This window comes from Sardina pilchardus, chromosome 1 (genome assembly GCF_963854185.1).
Source record: "Sardina pilchardus chromosome 1, fSarPil1.1, whole genome shotgun sequence".
In the NCBI taxonomy this organism is placed as follows: Eukaryota; Metazoa; Chordata; class Actinopteri; order Clupeiformes; family Clupeidae; genus Sardina; species Sardina pilchardus.
In genome coordinates, this window is record NC_084994.1 from 48,233,637 (window position 1) to 48,259,264 (window position 25,628).

General features: G+C 43.1%; 1 protein-coding gene and 2 long non-coding RNA genes across 7 annotated transcripts in view; 1 reads left to right on the forward strand and 2 right to left on the reverse strand.

Annotated features, from left to right (window-relative positions):
- Positions 1 to 25,628, forward strand: part of LOC134093969 (NACHT, LRR and PYD domains-containing protein 3-like) — a 67,553-nt gene that overhangs the window by 23,823 nt on the left and 18,102 nt on the right. For all 5 annotated transcript variants that reach the window (XM_062547317.1, XM_062547309.1, XM_062547326.1 and 2 more), the window contains 4 exons: positions 15,664 to 15,777; positions 16,044 to 16,157; positions 16,433 to 16,546; positions 19,084 to 19,167. In XM_062547317.1, coding sequence (XP_062403301.1) covers positions 15,664 to 15,777; positions 16,044 to 16,157; positions 16,433 to 16,546; positions 19,084 to 19,167 — 426 coding nt within the window. The remainder of the gene's footprint in view (positions 1 to 15,663; positions 15,778 to 16,043; positions 16,158 to 16,432; positions 16,547 to 19,083; positions 19,168 to 25,628) is intronic.
- On the reverse strand, positions 7,593 to 10,017 carry LOC134079910 (uncharacterized). The gene is made up of 3 exons (XR_009939138.1): positions 9,561 to 10,017; positions 9,310 to 9,349; positions 7,593 to 8,350 (listed from the first exon to the last, which is right to left on the reverse strand). It is a non-coding gene; the product is annotated as an uncharacterized LOC134079910 (long non-coding RNA).
- Positions 20,352 to 23,403, reverse strand: LOC134093962 (uncharacterized). The gene is made up of 3 exons (XR_009940398.1): positions 23,274 to 23,403; positions 21,024 to 23,182; positions 20,352 to 20,943 (listed from the first exon to the last, which is right to left on the reverse strand). It is a non-coding gene; the product is annotated as an uncharacterized LOC134093962 (long non-coding RNA).

Below are 25,628 nucleotides of genomic sequence, written 5' to 3' on the forward strand. Positions count from 1 at the left end.
CACACACACACACACACACACACACACACACACACACACACACACACACACACACACACACACACACACACACACATTTTTACATTTACATAATAGGGCTCGGGCACACGCCTTGCATTCTAGGAATGTCGCCGCCATTTGGTAGCGCACTGAACGTAATATCCATTCATTCAGATGCACAAGACAAGAAGCAGAAATATAGTAGCGATTTATTCTTTTCCTCTTGCGATCGTGGGTTGCACTGTTACACCCCACTTCACAGCAACATACTACCAAGAAGGCAAAAACTAAGTAACAGGAACACACTAAAAGGCGGGAGTAAATCCATAGTAATCCATAGTAAACTAAGGAGTGAAGCTGCCAATGTGGCTGTGCCCGCGAAGTTTTGATGTCATGATCCCGAGCACTGTCGGGTGTCTGTCGAGAGAGAGGGGGGAGGGAGGCAATCGTCCTCAATGCCTAGGCTATAATGTCTAGTGAACTGGTTAGACAAGTGTGGGGGAGGGGGAATGATCGCACAAGACAATTGCTCTTCATGAAATGGGTAGTCTCACAGACGTTTGTCGATGTTTAAACGTAGCCTACTACATCACTTGCGAAATCGGACGTGGCACATAGAATTATTAGGCTACTGGATTTAATATAGCATAGACTTTGTTCATCCTATATTAGCCTATATTAAAATGTAATGTGCTGCGGGGAAGCATTGGGGAAGTCAGTTTAAGTTGTCCTGTAACAATTTGCCTCTTATTATAATCAAGAGTAGGCTATGCAGCCACGCACATAATAGTCTAGATGCGAGCAACCCCATGCAAAAGAAGGCCTTAAGTTAACGGACTGAAGGCCTGTTTACATGTGAAACATGCATTAAATCTAAGAAACGAAAAACACAAATATCATGTATTGTGTCGTAAACAGTTAATGACTTCGTGGCCACTATGCGCAACTGCATCGCGCAGTGAGCTGAAGGATAGGAGGACCGACACTTATTAACACAAAGCTTTGTAAGGCACTAACAACCACCCCTCAAAGTTCATTGTCCATAAGTCCAAACAATAAGTATAAAAATCCGACAATCCAAAACGATAACGAGATCTCCCAGAAACGAAAAACAAGTTTGTTGAGTAGCCTAGTCCTTCCAACAATCTCAGCTTTTGCGTTTGTTAGATAAAAGGCATTCTGCCCTGCTGTATTCCAATGAGAAAAAATCATCCACAAGGTAGGCTAAGGGTCACGGTAATGCAGCATGCAGGAATCTATATACGCACAAAACGAATGAATGGGTTATATCGGCCAAAACGAATGAATGGGTTGGGAGAGTCGTCTGGCTGTGTCAGCAGACTGCAGTCGGTCTCGAGGGGTTAAATAGCGCACGTACTTGAATTTTAATCTGAAGAAGACCACACGAAAATAAAATCAAATCAAAAAAGAAGGATTTCAAGTGTGCGAACCTTTTTCCATTTTTGTATGATTTAGCCTACTCTTGTTCTGCACCTTGACCGGGGATGTGCACAAACTTTTTTACTACACTTGAATTTTAAACCAACTCTTCTCTAGCCTATATCCTATAGCCATACTTTAATAATCAGATGTTATGCTCATTTTTGTAGGCTACACCTCACCGGCAAGCACGCACGCAAATGCTGCTTTTGCACATCTACAATATTGGCCAGGCTATATAGAATAGGTTTTTAGGACTGTATTTTGCCTTCGTGCAACTTTAGTTGTGCTCAATCTAAATTATTGTCAGTAAGGATAGGTCATATTACCAAATGGCGAACCTCGAAAATTATTTAGGATATAGAGCCGTGTCCATTACGCATGCAGTTATTTTTTAGGCTATTGTTTTATTTGAGTGTTTTTGTCTACCATGGCAAACATAGTTGAAACGTTCGCTCTAAACTTATGTATTTCCAATCGGCTTTCACAAAACCGATGAGGTCCAGATCTCAGTGGCCTCATAGCTGCTTACAGCCATGCATAGTAAGCCTAATGATAGCCTAATAGTTATGACATTAATAGCCTATTAATGACCTCATGTCGCAATGGCACGTTGTTTGAAAAAAAAAAAGTTAAATAGGCCTAGGCCTACCGCCGAGTGGGGATATGTCGGAATGAACAGCGGATACCAGCTGGGTTGTAAAACATTACTGTATTCGTTGATCTTATCGATGCAGTCCTTGCGGCCACTTCTCCCCATCGAAGGAAACTTTCTGTTAAGTGTTGACAACACAAAGGCCTTCACGTTGTGTGGCAGTGCTTGCTTGCCCTTCGATCCATCCCAGTTGGTGGTTTTGCACCTGTCCCTGAGTTATAGTCTATATGAGTAAGCGCTTATGCTCTAACCGCATAATAAAAGAAGCACCTGCATTCCACAGCAGTGCTTATGGCAAGGCTATTAACACCTGTCACTGAGCTATGGACAAGCAGTTATGCTCGAAAATTATCATAATAACAGACACACCTAATTGAATGGCTCTATGTTTAAACACATCAAATTAGCAAGCATTTCCTCCCGATAGCAGCAACGTTTGCTTTCTTTTTCTGTCGGTCCGCGGTTGCTTGGTCAATTGTGCAGCAAATTATCAGATCACCGGACCTAATTTCACTCCATGTCTCGCGGACCAGCAGCAGTCTCCACGTTTCGCGGCCCATAGTTTGAGAAACGCTGCATTAAAGTGTCATTTGGTTGTAGGCTATATGTTTAGCGATTTCTTTGTGTGTTTTTCATTGTATTGTGTGTGCATTGAGTAGTTCCTTAAAATACGGAACAAAGGGCTTCTGTTCAATACGGAAGAAGACTACTATTAGGCTACCTAGGCTATATATTTCTTATAACGAAACGCGAAGAAAAAATACGAGGACTGACCGTCTCGTTTCTCCGCGTTTCCCCCAATACCATGGCGACAAAGAGAAATAAATATGATTTGACATTTAAGCTGATTGCTGACAAATTTGCCACACAATTCGGGAGAAGCAGCGGACAGGAGCGCCACCACAACCAAGCACTTCTAGCCCAAATTAACATGGCAACATTGCCTATGACTAAAGTGTCTAAGTAGGCTAGTCCTACTAATATTACATTTGATTGGTAACATGTTTGTAGCGCGCCAGTTTACCCACCCCCTACATCAAAACAGCTTAGAATCAATCAAAGAATCAGCTGTGTCGGCGTTAGGCTGTAGGCGATTTTCTATAACCACTTTCATTCATTTCAACAATGGTTCATTGAAACGTCGTTTGAATAATTTCGCCAGTCATCACCTTCATTGTAATGATTAAATGAGATTAAGGAGTCGACTATTGACGGATATGCGGTCTTCATCATTTTGAAATGCGGGATGAAACTTTCTGCCACCTGGTGGTTGTTTGGGTACATTGCCTACATTGCCAAAAAATCGGCTTGACGGCCTGCGGGATCTCTTCGGGAGTCCCGCGGGAGAAGGTGCATTCTCAACCCGTACCCACTGTAGAAATCTAGACGCACCCTAGTGGCAGCATATGTAATTTGTAGCCTTTATCTTGATGTGGGTCTGGCCCATCAGGCTATCCAAACGTAATCTATCCCCTAAAAGGACGTGGTGGGTGGGAATATTTAAATGTTTAGAATTGTGACGTGTAAAACCTAGCCGATTTTGAGTAGCTCACCTTGAAGGCTGAAGTCAGGATATATTCAGAAACATGTATCTCACTCAAAACAGCATGGATCGGTTTTTTTCCAAGTTTGCATGTGTGTGGAAGCACCAGAGACACACAATAACACATCAAATCCCAGAAAATATGGGCACTTAAACAGATCCGGGCGGGTACTGATGTAACTTTGATATTATCACGGGTTAACGGACGGGTGTGGTTCTGTACTGTGCGGGCGCGGGTGGGTTCGGGTCTCCAAAAATAGATCTGTCCAGGACTCTGCCAGACTGGACCCTCGAAAGGATGGTAGGGCACAGTTTCTTTGAATATCTCAAGAACTGTAGGGCCTATAGGAGGACCACCTGTTTTCTATGTTGGTCCATGTTAACCCATCCCATAACCACTCATTTCATGTATAGCACCACTTAGTTAAAAATGAAAAAGCAAATATGCGACACGCCTTGCATTTATAGGAAGTTAATGCACGTTTGAAGTGGTAATAAGGTCCCGACACCGCAAAAACTTGCCGTGTCACATCTTGGACATTGAGGGAAAGAAAATGCTTCCTGTTAACAAAGGCACATTTATTTTCACTCTGTGCTCTTATAGCAATATGATTCCAGTCAATTGCACGGATCACATTTGGGAAATTGGACTTTGCTGCAAATTGCGTGTCTTTATTTGCCTGTTCACCCACCATGTAAGGAAAGTTGATGTAGTTTGGTGATAAAGATATTACACCTCCTAACGTCTGGCAAAATTTGGCTGAAGGTTGTCTATCCCAGTCCCATCAGCGAGTTCTCGCTGAAAAGTGCCAATGGCAAAAAAGCCGATGCAAGACAGCACTTGCAGCAAGACTGGGATGGCATGGCATGATTCTGGCGTGTACCTCTCGGCAAATCCCTCTTACACCATTTGCAAGCTAACAGACATTGTTGAGACTTTTTGACAAATAAGACATGCAGGAAAGCATAAGTGGACAATTAACAAAACATACAATGTGTATAACCTATCAACATGTCTTTCTTGCCTCAAATAGGATAACATTTTTGACAGGTGCACCAAACAACAATCAACCATGTTAAGTCAATGTCTTTGATGCGCGTCATTGCGCAATGTCATGCTTGTGTTCAACTTCAATTTCGGGTAGTTGTCCCCATTTCCTCCTGAGGTCGCACTTTCTGCTTTTCCCTTTTTTTGTGTGTGTATGCATGGGTCAGAGCTTGCTTGGAGGTGCGCACATTTTACCGTCAAGTTCACTTTTTATAAATACCAAAGCTTGTGTAGAAAGAGGCGTACACATTCTTTTGTGCATACGCATCGTTTAGAAATGAGGCCCCTGGGGTTGCTATGCACAAAAAAAGTTGCGTGAACGGGGCTGAAATGTGCGTACACTCTGGATTTATAAAGAAAATCTATGCGGGAAAATATGTGCATTTCTACGCATCCTTTTGACCGTCCGTAAAGCTTACGCAAAGTTTTTCACACATGAAAATAAGCGACATCTAATGATGAAATCACAAAATAAAGCTCAGAGGGCATTAAAAAGGTCAACACTTCAACATTTCATTATGTTACTACCTTCGTGTAACCTGACTCTCGCCAGATCCTTGTAGTTTGCTGAGCTTCACACAAGGATCTGGGACTTCTCGATAGGAGATTTATTTCTGAAGGCGGGGCCTTGTAAAACATCCTTGGATGTGATTTGATAAACCACTTGTCCGTTATCTTGAATGACGTGCTAGCTCTTGCCAAACCCGGTCGGAAGAAGAGTGAAAACATCCTTGCCACCAATAAATGTCTTCAAAACCATTCTCTGTTCATCTTGTAAAGAATGAAACGGTTGAAATAGCAGAATCAATGTCAGCACAAGACTCCTCGCTGCGTGCCGCCATTGTTGTTTGAATCAAACACTCGCTTCTGTGCTCCTGATTGGTTCATCATTTTTTGCTCCCTGAGAGGAGTTTGGATTGCCCTCGAGCCCAGACCCTTGTGTGGATCTCAGCGAAACGCCTCTGGTGGGGCATGGCGGAACTACAAGGGTCTGGCGAGAGTCAGGCTAACCTTCGTGATCACTATCATTCATTCATATCACAGGCTATGAGGTTCGTAGCCAAGGCTGCCGACAAATAGGCCTACACTGTAAATCTACACTAAACTGCAAACGTTTTCAGTAAATCACGTTTAGTAATATTGATATTGATGTCCCTTAATAATAGTAATAGCCTAAATCATGCCTCTCCCGACAGTGCGACGCTACTTGCACTGCTTGTCTAAACTAGAAAAGTACTCCGAGAGCGCAGATCTCCACCAAGTGAAAACGTAACCGCCTTCTGGATCAGACGATGATTCAGATCACTCCCAAAATATAATAGTTTCTTCCTAGGGTCATTTCAGACCTTTCCTGAAAATTCCATCCATAACTTTTTGAGTTACCTTGCTAACAAACAGGCAAACATAACAAACCCCGATGAAAACATAACCTCCTTGACGGAGGTAATAAAGTTCATGATCATAGTGTACCATAATGCAAAATTCATTCGAATTAATGCACATTTTTTTCTGTTGATTTCGGCTGACATTGACACCCACGGATGTGTACAGAGATATTGCTTTCGTGAACCAAGTAGGCGCCTATAATAATACGAGGCCAGAAAACATTATCCCTTACAATTTATATTATATTAACGCATACCGTGCAAGCGTCACTACACTAACCTTACGTCTTTTCTCTCATTTGGGCCACAGGTTATTAGACTGCAAGGTATTCCGAGACAACCAAACCCATCTGACATAAAATAATGTCCACACATTATTATAATCGTATTTGTTTCAATAGCCTACAAATATTAATACTTTGCACCTTGGTGCTATGGTGCACTGTATATGATGAGCCCAAATACATGGCAAAACGTACGGTTATTCAGTTATTTTAATACAGAATTATTTCACTCGGTACGGTAGCCTATACTTTTTTCACATATAGGCTACACTTGTCCAATGTGATATATCGCTGTCAGTAAACTTTCACTTCCTTCTTCAGATTGATGTGACGTCTCCATCATTTCAACGATAGCCAATAAAATGATCGGTATACATGTTAGAATATTCATGAACCGTTTTGCATGAACCTTTTATGGGATATTGTGGGACAACAATTGGAGGAGTGTGGTGCTCGTGCACGCACACACTATTCAACTCAGATTGGTATTTATAAACAGCCACCTGCGTAAACTTGTGTGCCGCACGGTTTTATAAATCAGAATATTTTTGTGCATACGCAAATGCCAAGGTTTGGGCTTACTCAATGTTTTAGGACGGAATCTACGTAGAGTTTTATAAATGAGGCCCCTGGTCTTTTTTGAAAGTTATTGCGCTGTCAGTATCAATCTTGTAACACCAGTGGGGTATACTACGAATCTCGCTGAACATAACCAAGCTTTTCTTTGGATGACCAAATACGAAAGTCACAATCAGAGTTGAGTGGTATCACGAAACTCACTCACAGGTGAATTAAAACTAGGCTTTTAGCTCAGATTTGTGCCTGTTCTCGAGGTTTGGTAGCCTAGAAATCTAGACGCCCCTAGCGGCAGCAAAACTGCGGGGCAGTCTAGGCACGATCCATAGAGCTTAGGAGTTGAGAGCTGGAAAATCAAGCGTGTATAAAATCGGTGGGCGGGCTTAACATAATGGTGACTGACATGCAACCAGAAGTTGCGACGGTAACGCATTCTGCTATTTGAAAACAAGCAGATGATTCGTTTAGCGTTATCCTATTGCGTGGAGAGGGAAGGTTACGCAGCAAACAACTGTTTATCCCACCCCTCCAATTGAGCCCTGACTACGGTGAGTTCCCAGACCCTACATCTTGATGTGGGTCTGGCTCGTCAGGCTAGAGGTTTGGGTGACGTTGCCCAGATAGCAAAACCACTCTGGCGTGGACCTGGCCCACACCTATCATGCGGTCCGCCCCGGATCCGTCTCACGGACACGGTCCAGCGTCCAAACGCACAGCGGGCCGATAGTGGTCAGGATTCGTTTTATGGCTCTGCACCGGAGATGGGTCGGCGCTGGCCCATTCCCGTACCAAAACAGTAAAACTACACTGGGGTGGATCTGGCCCACACTTACCGTTCCATCCGCATCTGATCCGTTTAACGGACACGGCCCAGCGTCCAAACGCACATCGGCCACGAAGTGGTCAGGCTCCGTTGCACGGCTCCGAATTGGAACTGGAACAGCGCTGGCCCAGTCCCGTATAGATGCGGCATGGAACCGCGTACCGGATCGATGCCAGCTATGCCTTATTTTCGGCATTTATAGTTAGGCTACATGATGTTTAGTCTATGATGTGTTTGGGCTACCTTATTTAATTACCCTACAGTCAGAAGCAACAATCATAGGCCTACATCCGCATAAAGTAGCCTTCACATTTAACAATCTAACATTCTCGCTTGGTGTCTTTAAAACAAGGCTAAGAAAATTACCCAGCGACTAACATAGTCCAATACCCCAATAACCCTAATCAGAATCGAAGAAAATGTTTACTTTTTTTTCCAAAAAAACTTTATTCAAAACATGATGATCATCAATGAATCTAGCTTGCTCCTTCACACTGGCGTTTGCGACGTCCCCCCTTCTCGGTCATGCGCCAGCACATTGGTGAATGTTACGGTATCCGTTGCCTGGGCTGTCACTGGACACTTGCGTACCGTTCCTGTGGAAAAAGAAAATACGTTATATTAGTGTGCTACTAAATTATATGGGCAGGCTCGCACTGGTGCACCTCCCGCTGCTCGGGTGGAAGGAGTTTTCATTGTAGACAATGCATGCAACTTTACCAAACTGTAGCCGTTTTCAGACAGACGTGTATTTCCACAATGTCCACGGTGTGTAGGCTACGGTAGGGTTGTCTTTGCTGTGATGTCTGAATTCATATATCCGTATACTATCTACTTTCCTGTAGCTAACCTGGTAATTTCGCCGTAATGTTGTCGCCACAACTGTCCTGTGAATCCAGTCACGGAAACATTCAAAGGCTAGTGAAAACGACACTCTTCCGCGGTCAGGCATTAACGGCGCGGCCGCATTTGACAGAAATTGACAGAAATTCTAAAGAAGACGTGAACAACAGGTGGCCGTACATTCCGCATATCATGTCTGAATGGCCCGATTTCTCTCGCGCACACTCAATGGACACCCGCCCATCAACAAGCACATGCAATCCGAATAAAACATTCACAATCGTGAAAACAATGATGCATAGAAGACGACTAGCTGAATTAGCGTATTATAAAATCCGGTTAGCAAGCGGCGCACACTCTTGCATTCAAGTTGACTGATCATCTCAGTACCAATGTTTTCAACTCAAAAGACTCAAAAGCGCCTCTCTCAAGGACACAAGTATTACTCTACTTTTAAACTTAAACACACATGGGGAAACTTAACAGTCCAACCAGTAGACTATGACAAGCTAGCCAACTATGTTACTTTGTTTACAATATTTTGAGGCTTCAATCAGACAGCTGAATTAAAGAGGTGGAGTTGTAATGTGAATATAATCTGCATGAAGTGTGCGGTCATGAATATCAGACATTTCAGCATGTAGAATAAATAATTGTATATACATATAGGCTATATATATTTTATGTTGAATGTATCTCAATTCATCCTTACCTAGAGACAGCAGTTGCAGAGGCCTGTAGTTATTTCTCTTCTGAAATAAAAAATATGTGCATTCCATTAGCTTTTGAGGCATAAGGTGGATTTTTATTACAGCAGACAAAGGGATTCATGTATGTTGACATGTACCTTCAATTAATCCTGAACTGGTAACACCACTTACAAAGGCATATCACATGGTTATTTGTATTATTAATGTGTGGACCAAAAGTCAAATAGATCAAATGTAAAACTGTATAGCTTACTTTGTGTGGGTGGCAGGACAGGATGAGCTAGGGTAGACCCCCAAACCAGACCGGAGCCACTTGTGACTTGTGACAATGACCTGTAACACAGATACATGAATATGCATTACTTTCATCATCAGAAAGAAATAGCCAAATATTTATCAATACCAATATTACACCCCATTAGAAAATAGCATTATTTTGGGATCCAGAGAATATTTTCATTTTAGCTTCCCTTCCCATATATTCTAAACATTGAAAACAGTCTGGTCTATGACAAGGCAAAGCGAAGATATGCATCAAGTCAACTACTGCCTCTTCTATATTGCCCCTTTTCAGTCAAATCTTAATCCAAGAAACTTTCAACATCATTAAATGAACTTGTAGACGGCAGTATTTCTGCATAAAACAAATGGCTTCGGGATTTGTGCCCTTACACTTTATAAAAGTTAGGGAGGAATCTCTACTATTCAGTCCAAAAAGTCACTTGGAAACAAGACTTTTTAGATTGAATAGTAGGCCAGTTAGCGGGTTTCTCACTAACGTGTACAAAATATAAGGGCACGAATCCCGAAGCTTTGATCCTTACCTGGAAACAGCAGTTGCAGAGCCTGTGGTTATTTCTCTTCTGAAAAAAAAAAAAAAAAAAAGTACATTTCTTTAGAGAGCTTTTGAGGTATAAGGTGGGTTTTTATTTCAGCAGACAAAGGCAGTCATGTATTTTGACATGTGCCTTCAATTCATCCTGAACTGGTAACACCACTTACAAAGGCATATGGTTATTTGTGTTATTAATGTGTGGACCGAAAGTCAAATAGATCAAATGTAAAACTGTATAGCTTACTTTACTTGGGTGGCAGGACAGGATAAGCAAGGGTAGACCCCCAAACCAGACTTGTGAATGACCTGTAATACAGATACATAAATATGCATTACTTTCATCATCAGAAAAAAATAGCCAAATATTTATCAATACCAATATTAGACCCCATTCTAAACATTGAAAACAGTCTGGTCTGTGACAAGGCAAAGCAAGGATATACATCAAGTCAACTAACTGCCTCTTCTATAATGTCCCTTTTCAGTCAAATCTTACTCCAAGAAACTTTCAACATCATTAAATGAACTCGTAGACGGCAGTATTTCTGCATTACACAAATGGCTTCGGAATTTTTACTTAATAAAAGTTAGGGAGGAATCTCTACTATTTAGATTGAATAGTAGGACAGTTAGTTGGTTTCTCACTAACGTGTACAAAATATAAGGGAATGAATCCCGAAGCTGTTCTGTTCCTGCCTTCTAAAAGTGTCAACAATGTCTGAGCATGAGGGTGACAGGGCGCATAGGTTTACGTTTTGGAACCAGCCGCTAACGTCGTTCATAATTTAAAATCAGCATTTCAAATCAGGACAGGGAAACAATGTGAAATCAGCCTCCCTCCCAGAATGAAATGAGGTTTAAACACATACGAAATAGCTTAAGTTTTCTCTCGGGAGATAAGACTCCCGAGTCCAACATCTAAGCTTTCATAACGTTAACAAAAAACTATTATGTTTGTGTAACAACTTTAAGTTATCGTTGGTCAACAAGCTAGCCTGCTAATGCTAGCTCACGCAAGGCAACTTTTGTTGTTCACGGGCAAACACATAAGGTTACCGTCAAATCAAGTTGCGCTCATTTTAAATTCAGTATTGAGTTAATTATACATTTCTAAAAAAGTTCATAAAGTTGGACAGGACTAAGTGAGCTAAATTAGCTTGCGCAAGCTACACGTTAGCAGCTAGCTGCTAGCTGGTATGTAAATGTGAGCTACCATCAGCCGGCCATTATAGCACATTTTCGGATTACATCAGCAAACAAAGCTAGATAAGTAGGTAACTTGTGTTATGGAAGTACGTTTTCACTGGATAGACTAGGTAATTGCATAAATAAAGCATATAGGAGCATACTTACAGTGAGCCTTCAGACGCCACCGTTTTGTCTCACACTCGGCAGCACTCCATCAGCGAAAAAACTGATGAAATAAACCGTTAGGGCGCGTTCGGTGTCAGTGATGGGCAGTAACGCGTTAGAAGTAACGCGTTACTGTAATCCAATTACTTTTTTCAAGTAACGAGTAAAGTAAGGGATTACAATGGCAAAATCAGTAATTAGATTACCGTTACTTTAGGCTGCGTTACTGCGTTACTAAACTGCGATTTTAATTGCTTTGTGAGACTGTCTGGTGACAATCAGTATAATGTCCAACGCATTGCCAGAGATGTAAACAACAGACGAGACAACAGAGTGCGGGAGAGAGCATGACCATGCTGCATTTAATAGCCTACGTGAGTTGGGGTTTTCCTAAACTTTTATCCATAGTTCGGGACTTGGACTTCTTTTGCTTATCTTTACTTCACTTTTATTGTTCTTTCTACTTTCATTTCATTCGATGACTTATGCTTTCACTCTGGACTGATGCTTCAACTCAAATGTCTTTTCAAATTCGAAATTGGGGTCGTTGACGCAACTTGTTTTCGGTGGACATAATTAAGTTTGTACCGTCGGAGTCTTTGCGAGACAATGAGCAAAATGTCCGTAAATAATAGAGCCTGTATCATCTGCGTTCTCTGTAGTCGATTTCAGACATAACCCCTGCGATAGCCTATGAGGTTTGCCAGACGGAGGTCCGACTCTTCGGTTAATTATAGGCTACAGAATCTATGTATGTTTGAGTGAGGGGTGGCGCAGAATGCGGCTGCTGTCACAGGACTTACTGTTTTTATTTTACCACCGACAGCGCGCCCGTTCCGAATTGCAACAATGCAGCATGTATTCTGTTACATCCGCAGCATCGATGAAAGATTGGAGCGTGACATGCAGGTTAACTGAGCAACGTTTAATTGAAACTCAGCAGTGACGCTCGTTGTTCATTTCACATAATCTGAACGAATTCACGTTCTTTATTTACAAATGTGTTGCATGCAGTTCACAGAACTCGTTTATGCACAACACTGCATTTGATTCTATTTTATATTGTAGCGCCGAGGAGAAGTTAGGAGACAGAGGCTGAATGTCGTTCCAAAAGCTCCGGTAATTTATTCTCTCAATAAATTACAGGCTAGTACACGGGCAGCAGGAGGTGTCCACTCAAAAACAACAAAGTGCTCACTGCTAATACCTAATTTGCTAACTCAGTCACTCAATCACTCAACACAACTCACTCGCACGTAATTTACTTCAAATCTGATAAAACTTAGTAAACGTCTTAGAATCCCTTATTCTAATCCCTCCCCTATCAATAACTAACCTATCTGATCCCCTAAATATTCCCCCCTGGACACCTCCCCCCAATCACAACACATCAGAACTGATTGACACATTCTATGACACAGGAGGGAGAGGGAGACACAGACGCACACACACACACACACACACACACACACACACACGCGCACAGACCGGGAAAACAGGAGACACAGGAGAAACAAACAGAGCAGTCCAACAAGGGGCCTATAGCCTCGGCGCTACAATATGATGGAATATGCAGAAAGAATAAAATTAGTCTGAAAGGTGTATTGCTCAGGTTGTGTAGCCTAGTTAGTGTGTTTTTGAAAAGTAACTAAGTAAAGTAATTGTAAAGTAACTAATTACTTTTGGGAAAAAGTAATCAGTAAAGTAACAGGATTACTTTCTTGGACAAGTAATCAGTAATCAGTAACTAATTACTTTTTCCAAGTAACTTGACCAACACTGTTCGGTGTACGCATCCGTACAGGGTCCGTCGCGGACCCGGTGAATGAAGGCGCGCTGGCGAGGCGGAACGGGTCCGGTGCCCGTAGCCAAAACGGAGGTAGACTGTCAGGCGGATGTGGCCTTATATGGACCTTATATGCTGTATATATTTTTAAGGATGTATTCTATTTGTAAAGCAGTTGCCTAGTTGTCAATAGTCCAGGTAGGCGTGCGATCAGCAAGCAGGTGGCCTTTTCATGGAAAATTGCTGCCCAAACAAACCAACAACAACAACAATAAAAACAACAACAACAAAAACTTTCCTTGCACCCCCCAAAAATGTTAGCTGGATATGATTTTGAAATCATATCTAGGGTGATTTTTTTACCAGATTATCTGGAAATAAACGAGGATCAGTTATAAGTTTTGTTTGTAAGCTATTTGGCTGTGATTGGCCGTTGAATAGTTTGAAGGTGGTCTAGGTCCGTATTACAGATGTGGGCCACATCAGTGAACTGTCTTTGAGGAAGCTTTGGTTCCGATGTGGTAAGTGGATCTGGGCCAGATCTGCTGATCGTAAGAAAAACAGCACTGCAGTTAAAGCTGAAAAGTCTAACCGGCCCAGATCTGGTCCTTAGCCAGAAACCGTGTGTAAGCTACGTCCGGATCTAGAGGCTTTTATGCGGGTCCGGCCCAAAGGGGTTTGCTATCTGGGTGGCCAATCATGAAACGTGGAGATGCACAAGACCGCCTATATTAAAAAAAAAATGTATGATATTGTATGAAAAAAGGGAAAAGCAGAAAGTGCAACTCAGGAGGAAACAGGTACAACGACCCGAAATTGGTTCAATAATCGAGTTTAACTCATTGGCTGCCAGCGATTTTCAGTGCAGAGCGCTCCATACTGCCACGTTACGTGACGTTTTACAGCATTTTGACTGTTTTTCCAAGATCCACCGAACGGTGAGCTTTATGACTATGTACACACCGAAGGTACCAAATGAAAGAGTAGACTCTCTTCTTTCACCAGGAAAAAACGGTTTGTTTCTATCGTTTTCCGTTCTTTAGTAATAGTCAGTAGAACATGGGTTAGTTTTGCTAAAAACACCTGTTTTTCACCAAAACATGGAGAAAACGATCTTTTTGTGAAAATCAACTTTTTAGCGATTCAGTAGTATGTCAACCACGATTGCACTGTTATCTCGTCAGTCTCAAGGTTGCTAGGGACTCTGATGGTCGCTATAGACTCTGAACAGGACGGTAGACTTAGCAAGCTAGCACTAGCAAAGTTGTTGTTAGTCTATATAGCAATATCCAATGTAAATGGATCATACCGTTCACATGTTTTCCATCCTTGATGTAAGAAGTAAGCATATTTATTCCCTGCATCCGTGCAAACTAGATCCACTGTGGTCGATCTTCAGTGTGTTTACTTGCTGCATGCTGCATGCTGTCTCTGCATATGCACTCTAGGCAGATACTAATCATCCAAATGGCACTGCTGCCATCTAGCGGTTCGGATCGCTAGTACAGTCTGTTTACAAGCCTGAAACTCTGCCAGATCGTTCCCAGATCGAGTTAACACAAACATAACAACGCGCAATGACGCGCATCAAAGACATAACTGACTTAACCTAATCCTATTTAAAATCTAAAACGTGGTTGATTGTTGTTTGGTGCGCCCGCAAAAAAATCCCATCTTATTTGAGGCAAGAAAGACATGTTGATAGACTATTACACATTGCTATGCACTAGCAGCTATAATAGACCTTGACTTATAAAGGGAAATTGGCTTGGAATGTACGCGCACATGGTTTTATAAATCAGAATATTTCTGTGCGCACGCACTTTCTGAGTTTTGTGCGCACGCCATTTTCTGGCGTATATCCTGCGCAAAGTTTTATAAATGAGGCCCCAGAAGTTATAACCTAAGTAATTGGCTATTTTGTTGCTCTGTTTGGTTAGGTCTATCGAATGAGTGCAGAGCCAACCCCCACTGAAGCTATTCCAAAACATTAAAGAACTTACTGGCTTAATCTCATTGACATGGATATTGAAATCTCCGATCATAGCTAGTGATGATTAGCGACATAAGTTCAGAAAACTGGTCAGGGAGGCCAGTTCATAGTTTAGGAGAGCGGTATAAGGCCAATAGGAGTATAGGGTCAGACTTCAGAGTGAGGGTGATATTCTCGAAGGAAGCGAAAACGCCAAAATTGACTCTAGTGAAACTATATTTGTTTGAGAGAATGGTGCCACCCCCTCGTTTACCCTGTCTAGTTGAGTAGAAGAATTATAATTTGGAGGACATGTTGCCACAAAAACAGCTTTGTGTGTTTGTGTGTGTGTGTGTGTGTGTAAAGATTTGTTATCTAAATCTATTGGTCTCCTCTCCCCCTATAACAAGACCACAGACACACAGACCAGAGTCTCCAGTGCCCAGCTGTGTGTCTATGAAGAGTGATGGATCCATGTTTGAACCACCCAGATTCAGCAGTGGATCAGTACAGTCTAAACCACAGTGAGCTCTGTTTGTGTTAGTGGTGTTTATGGTGTTTATTGTGTCTGTAGGTGTGTGTGTGTGTGTGTGTGTGTGTGTGTACTGTATTTGTGTGTGTGTGTGTGTGTGTGTGTACACTGTATTTGTGTGTGTGTGTGTGTGTGTGTGTGTGTGTGTGTGTGTGTGTGTGTGTGTGTGTGTGTGTGTGTGTGTGTGTGTGTGGTGCTTTGGTTGTAACTTACTGTAAACTATTGTGTGAACTGTTCACAATGTCTCCCCATAAACAGATCGAAGGCACAGAGAGCTCCATCTCCAGTGCCCAGCTGTGTGTCTATGAGAAGTGATGGATCCATGTTTGAACCACCCAGATTCAGCAGTGGATCAGTACAGTCTAAACCACAGTGAGCTCTGTTTGTGTTAGTGGTGTTTATTGTGTCTGTAGGTGTGTGTGTGTGTGTGTGTGTGTGTTGTATTTGTGTGTGTGTGTGTGTGTGTGTGTGTGTGTGTGTGTGTGTGTGTGTTGTATTTGTGTGTGTGTGTGTGTGTGTGTGTGTGTGTGTGTGTGTGTGTGTGCGTGCGTGCGTGCGTGCGTGCGTGTGTGTGTGTGTGTGGTGTTTTGGTTGTAGCTTACTGTAAACTATTGTGTGAACTGTTTACAATGTCTCCCCATAAACAGATCGAAGGCACAGAGAGCTCCATCTCCAGTGCCCAGCTGTGTGTCTATGAGAAGTGATGGATCCATGTTTGAACCACCCAGATTCAGCAGTGGATCAGTACAGTCTAAACCACAGTGAGCTCTGTTTGTGTTAGTGGTGTTTATGGTGTTTATTGTGTCTGTAGGTGTGTGTGTGTGTGTGTGTGTGTGTGTGTGTGTGTGTGTGTGTGTGTGTGTGCTGTATTTTTGTGTGTGTGTGTGTGTGTGTGTGTGTGTGTGTGTGTGTGTGTGTGTGTGTGTGTGTGTGTGTGTGTGTGTGTTAGCAGGGACGTGCACAGAAATTTTGATGGGCAGTTGGTCTGACCTGAAAAAACAAAACGTATCACTAGGCCTATCTGCCCTCCGCTGGTCCACATTTTCCGTGGTCTGGAGGCTTGTGGCTGCTGTGTGATGCTGACCTTGTTAAGATGTCTTTTAAAAGATGTGTTATCTAAATCTATTGGTGTCCTGTCTAACCAGACCACAGACATTCAGACCAGTGTCTCCAGTGCCCAGCTGTGTGTGTGTGTGTGTGTGTGTGTGTGTGTGTGATGCTGACCTAAAGATGTTTTTCTAAATCTAAATCTAAAAAATGTGAATGAGAGTCAATGGAGAGAAAGTAAGGCTATCTTCCGACCGAGCCGAGGTGCATTCAGATCAGGAAAGCAGAGGTAGGTTAGAAGTTTGTGGTAATCGCCTGTTGCTTCGCATTTTCATTTCAGTTTAAAACGAACAACGTAGAATCCACACAACACCTTTCAACTTTAAAACGTCAAAGATAAAATCCACCGGGACGGTTTGCTTTTATGTGTATGTAACGGTATAGTGACGCATTTCATATCGATGCACTTTTTGACATGTCAGTTAGCCGACTCGTTTGCATCACTGGCTTGATGTAAAACTGCATTTCGTTACTGGTATTTCACTTGTGCCATGACAGTAAAATTGAATATACTCAAATCTAAAAACTCAGGAATAAAAAGAAAAAACTCCATGGCATGACCTCTTCCTAACTGACCCCCATTGAAAAGTCAAACTGCATGGAATTGACAGGGACTATGGCATTAATAAGGATTCTAAAATGAAAACGGTAATTGTTTTATGTTGCACTCAATCTTGTGGCCATATAGTGATGGTCCTGTTCTTCATTTGGAATTTGCGAAACAAATCTTAAAAAATTTACGAATGAATAATTGTACATATTTCCATGTCAGATGTCCCGCAAATTGACAGCATAGACTAGAATACCCTACCTTTAACCAAGGGGGCAGCAAACGTTCTGAGAGTGTAGACAGTAGCCTATGGCGGCCGCCATGCTAAAAAGTAGACCAGTGCTAGTTAGCCATTCCATTGAATCCTATGGGGCGTAAGCGCCACTTTTGACATCAAATTACGTTACAGCTGAAGCGTTTTAAGCCTTTACATGAACATTTTCTATTGTCGGAGTACATACTACATTGTGAAATTGACATCATAATCTCGTAACTGTCTTATCGGCTGAGTAATAAACGTTTTCCGAAATCAATGCTAAAGTGTTAATGCGCATGCGTACAGCGAGAGTAAAGCGTCGCCATAGGTCAGACTCGGTCAGACTACGTGCCTAAGTCACATGTACGACACCTGAGCCTGCGCAGGAGACCTACGACGGAAATAGAAGACCTAAAAAAAACGTTGAAATTTGCTTCCTCGGTCTCTGCTGCCATCTACGTGATAGCTCTGTCCATATCTTTTACTGTCTATGCCTTTAACAAGTACTGACCTTCAAGTCAATTTCACGAGAGCCAGTCCACCCTAGCTCGAGCCGGCTCGGGCAAAGCCTACTAATCGACAGCCAGGCTTGCTGTAGGCCTCCAGTTCCTCGCTGTATTACGGCTCGTACAGGTAATCACAAGCATCGAATTCACAAACCAGATCTTCAGAATCCCCATTTGCCATATCAGTTTCAAAATTACCATCCACCATCGTAGTTACTTATCAGCTTTTTCCGCAGACCACAAGCCTAGCCTGTTAGCTTAGCTTACGGCTACATTCACACATACCGGTACACTGGTATTTTCATAAACTAATATTTCCTTACCTCCGTTTTCAAAAATTACATTGTGCACACTTCTCAGTTTTTAGAAAAGTTTTTGTTGACACTAACTCGAGTATATGCCATCAAGAGCATGTGAAACCTGTAGGTAGTGCAACAAGAAGCTTGAGCCCACGTTAGCCAATCAGAATCCCGAAAAGAGCAACATCAACAAATCACTTCCTCTGTTTAATTTCAACTGTATTTGCAAATGCAAAAAAAACCTGATAAGGGTTGGCACAAACATTTTGCGACTGCTACTCTGAATGCATCCATAATCACCATAGCCAAATGAAAATGTAAACATTGGTCACACTTTTTGAGCAGATGCAAGTACTGCCACATACTGACACATTTGCTGCCTAGAAGGCATGTCGATTGCCTAAAACTATGTTTTTGGTCGTTTTCCTCAGTTCACATTCATACGTGAAACAAGAGTTTTCCTAAATCTCTATTTCGCTGAAGTTTTTAGAAAGAATCTGGTGTGTGTGTGTGTGTGTGTGTGATGAATAATGTAATGAGTTGAGGTGGTGATGGAGGTTGTTTTCTGCTTGTTCTCTAGAGTAATATCTGCTCCTGAGGAGGGGGGTGCTGCCTCTAACACCATTCTCTCTGAGGAACAACACACCAGCCATGGAGCTACCAGGTGAGGAGTCTCAAGGGGTTGGCGAATTGGGCGGTCACCCAGGGCCTCGCGCCCAGCCAATGATGTTAACATCTTGACGATGATAACGGGGCATATATGAAGGGAAAACGTCAGGGTGTTCAAGCTCATATATTACGTCTCAATTTTCGAGCTTACTTCATGTCATACGGTTGTCACAATCTCAATTTGACTCTTGGCTAAGAGTTGTCCAAGAGTGATGTTTGGTACTGCACAACGACTGTATACTCTTTGTCTTTTCGCAGGCTCAGTCAAATGCTGGGAAATACTCAAAGCCAGAGTGCCATATCCCACTGTTAAAACCTTATGTCTGAAACTCGCTGGGAATATCGGGTATAGCCTAAGTGTGAAAGCAATACAATACTAATCAAGTGATATCGTTGATTCTTGAAGTTTCAGAGGAAAGTAATGACGGTAAAATTAAAAGTGAAGCCATGTTGCAGGCTATTGAAATACAAAACTCTTTGGTGATATGGTATGATGTTCTGTTTGCCATAAACACAGTTTGGGAACATGTTTGGATTTCTTTTTGAGATCAAAAAACGATGTGGCATGGAAGAGGGAGATCTGCACAGTGCGTAAGCCTGGGCGATGCTCTGAGCGCGTCCGAATCCCATGACACAAACCCACTGGATCTTTTCCAGGAGCTGAAGGTCTTCGAGACAAAATTCCAAAGAGGAGAGATAGTGCACTCAAAACACTTTGTTTCCTTAAGGGGATAGAAGGAACATTCCCAAACTGCGAAATTGCTCAGCTCTTACTGACATCTGTAGCATCGGGGAAACGGAGCTTTTCAAAACGGAAACGTATTAAGAACTAGAAAAGCACTCCGAGAGCGCAGACCTCTGCCAAGCGCCTCCTGGATCTAGACCGTGATCCGGATCACTACTAAAATGTAATCGTTTCTTCCTTGGGTCATTTCAGACCTTTCCTGAAAATGTCATCAAAATCCATCCGTACATGTTATCTTGCTAATGTGGCAAAGTGAATGGTTTGCTAAATTGACACATGTCGACTACGCCATCTGAGGCCCTTCCCCTCAGAATATGAATGGTTAATGGATTTAAACTAGCTACCAGGTAACACAGGATCGGGGTCACGGAAAACCAGAGAGGCGTGTGTCCAAAATAAACTCTTTATTACAATTAAGAACATAGGGAGTGAGTTCTCTCCAGTCTGGGTTCGCTCAAGTCAGTATATCATTCTCCAGTGTGGATTCGCTAAACAGCAGTAGTACTCTCCAGAGTGAGTTCGCTAAAGTCAGTATGGTGGCTATTCAAGGAATGAGATACTCGTGAATAAATAGCACGTCAATGCACAGCACTCAGTTGTCACAGCAAACAGTGTTCACAATCACTTCAAGCAGGCTTATGGTGACAAATTATGACACGCAGTGCAACAAGCTAAGGATAGCCTCCACAACCGAACTGAATTCGTAGTCACTCGTTAAGCAAACAGCACACACCTGTCGTCACTTCAGTTAATCAACTTCGTGGCGGCTAAACACAGCCGACTCAAACGGAATAAAACCAACACAAACACAAACACCAAACAAAACAAAACAGCAGCGTTCGTTCGGAACTGGACCCAAGAAGCCTTGATGTTGCCGCTCCCTGTTACGCCCGAGATCTGCTACACAAAGAACATACAATTAAATCCAGGAAAGCTACAGATTAATTTAAAACAGTTAACGTGACCTACCACTCAGATGTGGTCAGTTATGAAGACCCATGCCATGTTCAGCGACTAGCTGCCGTCCTAAAAACCCCAAAGTGTGAGTTAGCCAACTGAATGATAAATAAACGTAGCCTACTACAAACCCAATGCCAATCGCCTACCAGGAAGTCGGCGGAAACAGAACCGGCCAGAGGAGAAGCCAAGACAGGGAACGGTGAGGCTGGAGTCAGGTTACCAATGTACCTACGACATCAGCCGTCAAAATAAAAGCTAAACCTTTATAGTCGTTCCCCCGTACTGATTGGCTCACTCTGCCGAGCTAACTAGGGGCGTGGACCTAGTCCTGTTACATTCTTCCCCGCCTTCCTGAATCGTCGTCCCGACGATTGATGGTCTAAGCCCCACAAAAATGAGGAGCAAGGATCCAGGAGGGCCTCCACACTAGACCCCGCTAATGGCCCTCACCTTGACGGTGACCCATGACCCGAAGGTCTGCAGGTGAGGAGGCACTACAGGCTGCTTGACTCACTTAAAAACATAACCCACGGCTGGTCTGTAGGCCAAAACGCCACGACAGGCAGGAGCCAGGGGGACTCGACACCCAGACCTCGCTAATGGGCCTCACCCCGACTGGGGTCCCATGTCCCGAAAGTCCTCATAGGAAAGAGCCACCCCTAGCTACTATAACACACAAATTACTAACACGCGGGTGGTCAGTAGGCCAAACACCGCGACACCTGACAGGAGGGGATCTTTCCAGACCCCGCTAATGGGTACCACAGCCCATGCCCCAAGGTCCCCATCGGTAGGATCCACTCCTTGTCAAACTGTACGCATAACATACAACACATAACACACTGCGCGGGTGGTCAGTAGGCCGAACACCGCGACAGAGGCCCAGAGCCTCCCAGACCCCGCTAATGGGTACCACAGCCCATGCCCCGAAGGCCCAATAGGGAGGAGTCACTCCTGGTTCCTGCACACATGACACCGAACACACTGCACGGGTGGTCAGTAGGCCAAACACCGTGACACAGGACAGGAGGGGATCTTTCCAGACCCCGCTAATGGGTACCACAGCCCATGCCCCGAGAGTCCTCATAGGAAGGATCCACTCCCGGTCCATCTATACATAAACACAAAACGCACTGCGCGGGTGGTCAGTAGGCCGAACCCCGCAACACAGAGGCCAGGAGCCTCCCAGACCCCGCTAATGGGTACCACAGCCCATGCCCCGAAGGTCCCAATAGGTAGGAGCCACTCCTGGTCAATCTGCAAACAGACAACAACACGTGAGTAGCAGCCAATCAATGCTGCAGACACACACACACACACACACACAACCGAAGCTGGCCATGCACCAACCAAGCCTACCTGACTCCTTCTTGGTCCAACAAACAGCTGCTGTTTTGTCTGAGAAAAATAAAGATAAACCAATAGTAATACGACAAAGCAAAGACAAAGTTACAAAAGACAGAAAAAACACTGGAACACACGTCTCTGGCTTTGCTATGTGATCCTGCCGACTACGCCAAATGTGGCAAAGTGAATGGTTTGCTAAATTGACACATGTCGACTACGCCATCTGAGGCCCTTCCCCTCAGAATATGAATGGTTAATGGATTTAAACTAGCTACCAGGCAACACAGGTTCGGGGTCACGGAAAACCAGAGAGGCGTGTGTCCAAAAATAAACTCTTTATTACAATTAAGAACATAGGGAGTGAGTTCTCTCCAGTGTGGGTTCGCTCAAGTCAGTATATTATTCTCCAGTGTGGATTCGCTAAACAGCAGTAGTACTCTCCAGAGTGAGTTCGCTAAAGTCAGTATGGTGGCTATTCAAGGAATGAGACACTCGTGAATAAATAGCACGTCAATGCACAGCACTCAGTTGTCACAGCAAACAGTGTTCACAATCACTTCAAGCAGGCTTATGGTGACAAATTATGACACGCAGTGCAACAAGCTAAGGATAGCCTCCACAACCGAACTGAATTCGTAGTCACTCGTTAAGCAAACAGCACACACCTGTCGTCACTTCAGTTAATCAACTTCGTGGCGGCTAAACACAGCCGACTCAAACGGAATAAAATCAACACAAACACAAACACCAAACAAAACAAAACAGCAGCGTTCGTTCGGAACTGGACCCAAGAAGCCTTGATGTTGCCGCTCCCTGTTACGCCCGAGATCTGCTACACAAAGAACATACAATTAAATCCAGGAAAGCTACAGATTAATTTAAAACAGTTAACGTGACCTACCACTCAGATGTGGTCAGTTATGAAGACCCATGCCATGTTCAGCGACTAGCTGCCGTCCTAAAAACCAAACCAAACCAAAAAAGTGTGAGTTAGCCAACTGAATGATAAATAAACGTAGCCTACTACAAACCCAATGCCAATCGCCTACCAGGAAGTCGGCGGAAACAGAACCGGCCAGAGGAGAAGCCAAGACAGGGAACGGTGAGGCTGGAGTCAGGTTACCAATGTACCTACGACATCAGCCGTCAAAATAAAAGCTAAACCTTTATAGTCGTTCCCCCGTACTGATTGGCTCACTCTGCCGAGCTAACTAGGGGCGTGGACCTAGTCCTGTTACACTAACAAACAGACAAACATACCCCGATGAAAATACAACCTCCTTGGCGGAGGTAATATTTATTTGCGCACCTCAATGTCGTAGGACAAATTATGTGGGCTCGCGCTTCAGTCAATTTTTTATGTGTCTTTTAATGATATTTCCCCTTTTAAAGACATGTCGACCATACATGTATTATACTAAACATACACAGACAGTAGCATATGTGTAAAGTAGGCTATTGTATGATTTCATGCACGTAACTGAAAAGGGTCTTGCACCCGTCAAGTTCGCACAGAGCCTCGCACCCCCCTTGCGACGGCCCTGTGTGTGTGTGTGTGTGTGGCAGGCTTTCTCCTTAAATTATAATACCTCATCTCCAATGACCATAATCACTGGGCCCCACAGGGCTGTGTGTTGTCTCCCATGTATGTGGATGACACTGCCCTTGTGGGGTACCTAAAACCTGAGAACACATTGTTGGCTTTGAGGAAGAAGTAGGAAGCTTTAAAGGGATATTCCGCCATTTTTGGAAATACGCTCATTTTCCACCTCCCCTCGAGCAAAACAATCGATATTTACCTTGTTCCCGTTCATCCAGCCATTCTGTGAGTCTGGCGATACAACTTTTAGCTTCAGCCTAGCATAGATCATTGAATCGGATTAGACCATTAGCTTCTCGCCTGCTAGCTTCATGTTTAAAAGTGACTAAGATTTCTGGTAATTTTCCCATTTAAAACGTGTCTCCTCTCAAGTTAGAAAGTGCAGTAAGACCAACTGAAAATGAAACCTAGGCTGATTTGGCATGGAACTACACTCTCATCTGGCGTAATCAAGGCAACTTGCAAACTACTGGCACTACTACTGTTTGTTGTCTATGGGGACTATTTTCAGATGCTGTGTACGATATCACTGCGCCTATGGTACGTTTGCAAGCTGCAATAGTGAACATTTTTCCCAAGGAAATTGAATAATTTTGACCACATTTATATGTATGTGAATTCTGTTCACACCGAGGTTAAGGGATTTTCGTGTAAATGAACATGTATGCATTTTTCCTGTGTGTAAATGGGACCTTAATGTTGATCGTTATGTCCTGCAGCTGTTTCATAAAGCCGTCCTCCAGAACATCTTGTTCTTTGGTGGTCATACATTGGCCGCTCAGTTGTGTAAAGATGTGACATAGAGCAAAGCTGAGTGCATCCTCAGCAACCCTTCACATCCACTTTTCAGAAACAGTAATTTTCAGTGATAAAACTGTTAGTGTAAGTTACATGAACATATATGCGTTTTTCTTATGTGCAGAAAGGTCATCAATAATAATTTGTCCTGTCGCCACAATCAGGCTCTTAAAGAGACCCTATGCAACTTTTTCATAGTTATAAAATCGCTCAGAAATCGTTGTTTTGCTTAACTGACCAGTTTCATCGAAAACGGTAATATTTCCTCCCGCCCCCAGTGGGTTCCGTATCATTGGTCCGACATCCCATTAGTCCGACATCTCATTAGTCCGAAAATGAACCATTGACCAGAGATCCCGTTAGTCCGACATCCCATTGGTCCGAAAAAAAGAGGCCCATTGGTCCGACATCTCATTAGTCCGACCATACAATGAATAAACAAATCCACATATGTGATGTTGTATGATATTACACTTTCTAGCAGACTAGTGTAGACCATCCCCAGGACTTCTTTATTGATGTCTGTGGGATAGATTATGTTTCTCATTGTATTAACCATTTACTATAGCTTACATATATAGTGAAACCCAGGTTACCATCCTTTACCTTGGAATGTTAAGATGGCCCCTGGGTCAGGTAAAAGCCCTGACACAAACATGGCTTCGGTTGAGGGGTTCTTGTAAACATTCTTATCTCTGTTAATTGCCAGTTGGTTAATGAACCACTGGTAAGAGCATCTGGTGATGTTCCATATACGTGTGTGTTAGGGTATAAAAACTGGCTTCACCCACAGTTGTGTGGGCTTGTTACTTTGACTTTCATGTGAGTAACATGCTCCCGGTATCGTGAATAAAGCTGCGGTCTCACACCAGTTGACACACGTCAAAGCTGTTAAGTTTCCTTAAGAGAAACAATCTTTGGGATGCCTTCTTTAAAATATGATCTGTGTGTTCAATAAAATGTAGGTTATGGTCTAGTATAATACCAGCTAGGGCAGTGGTTCTCA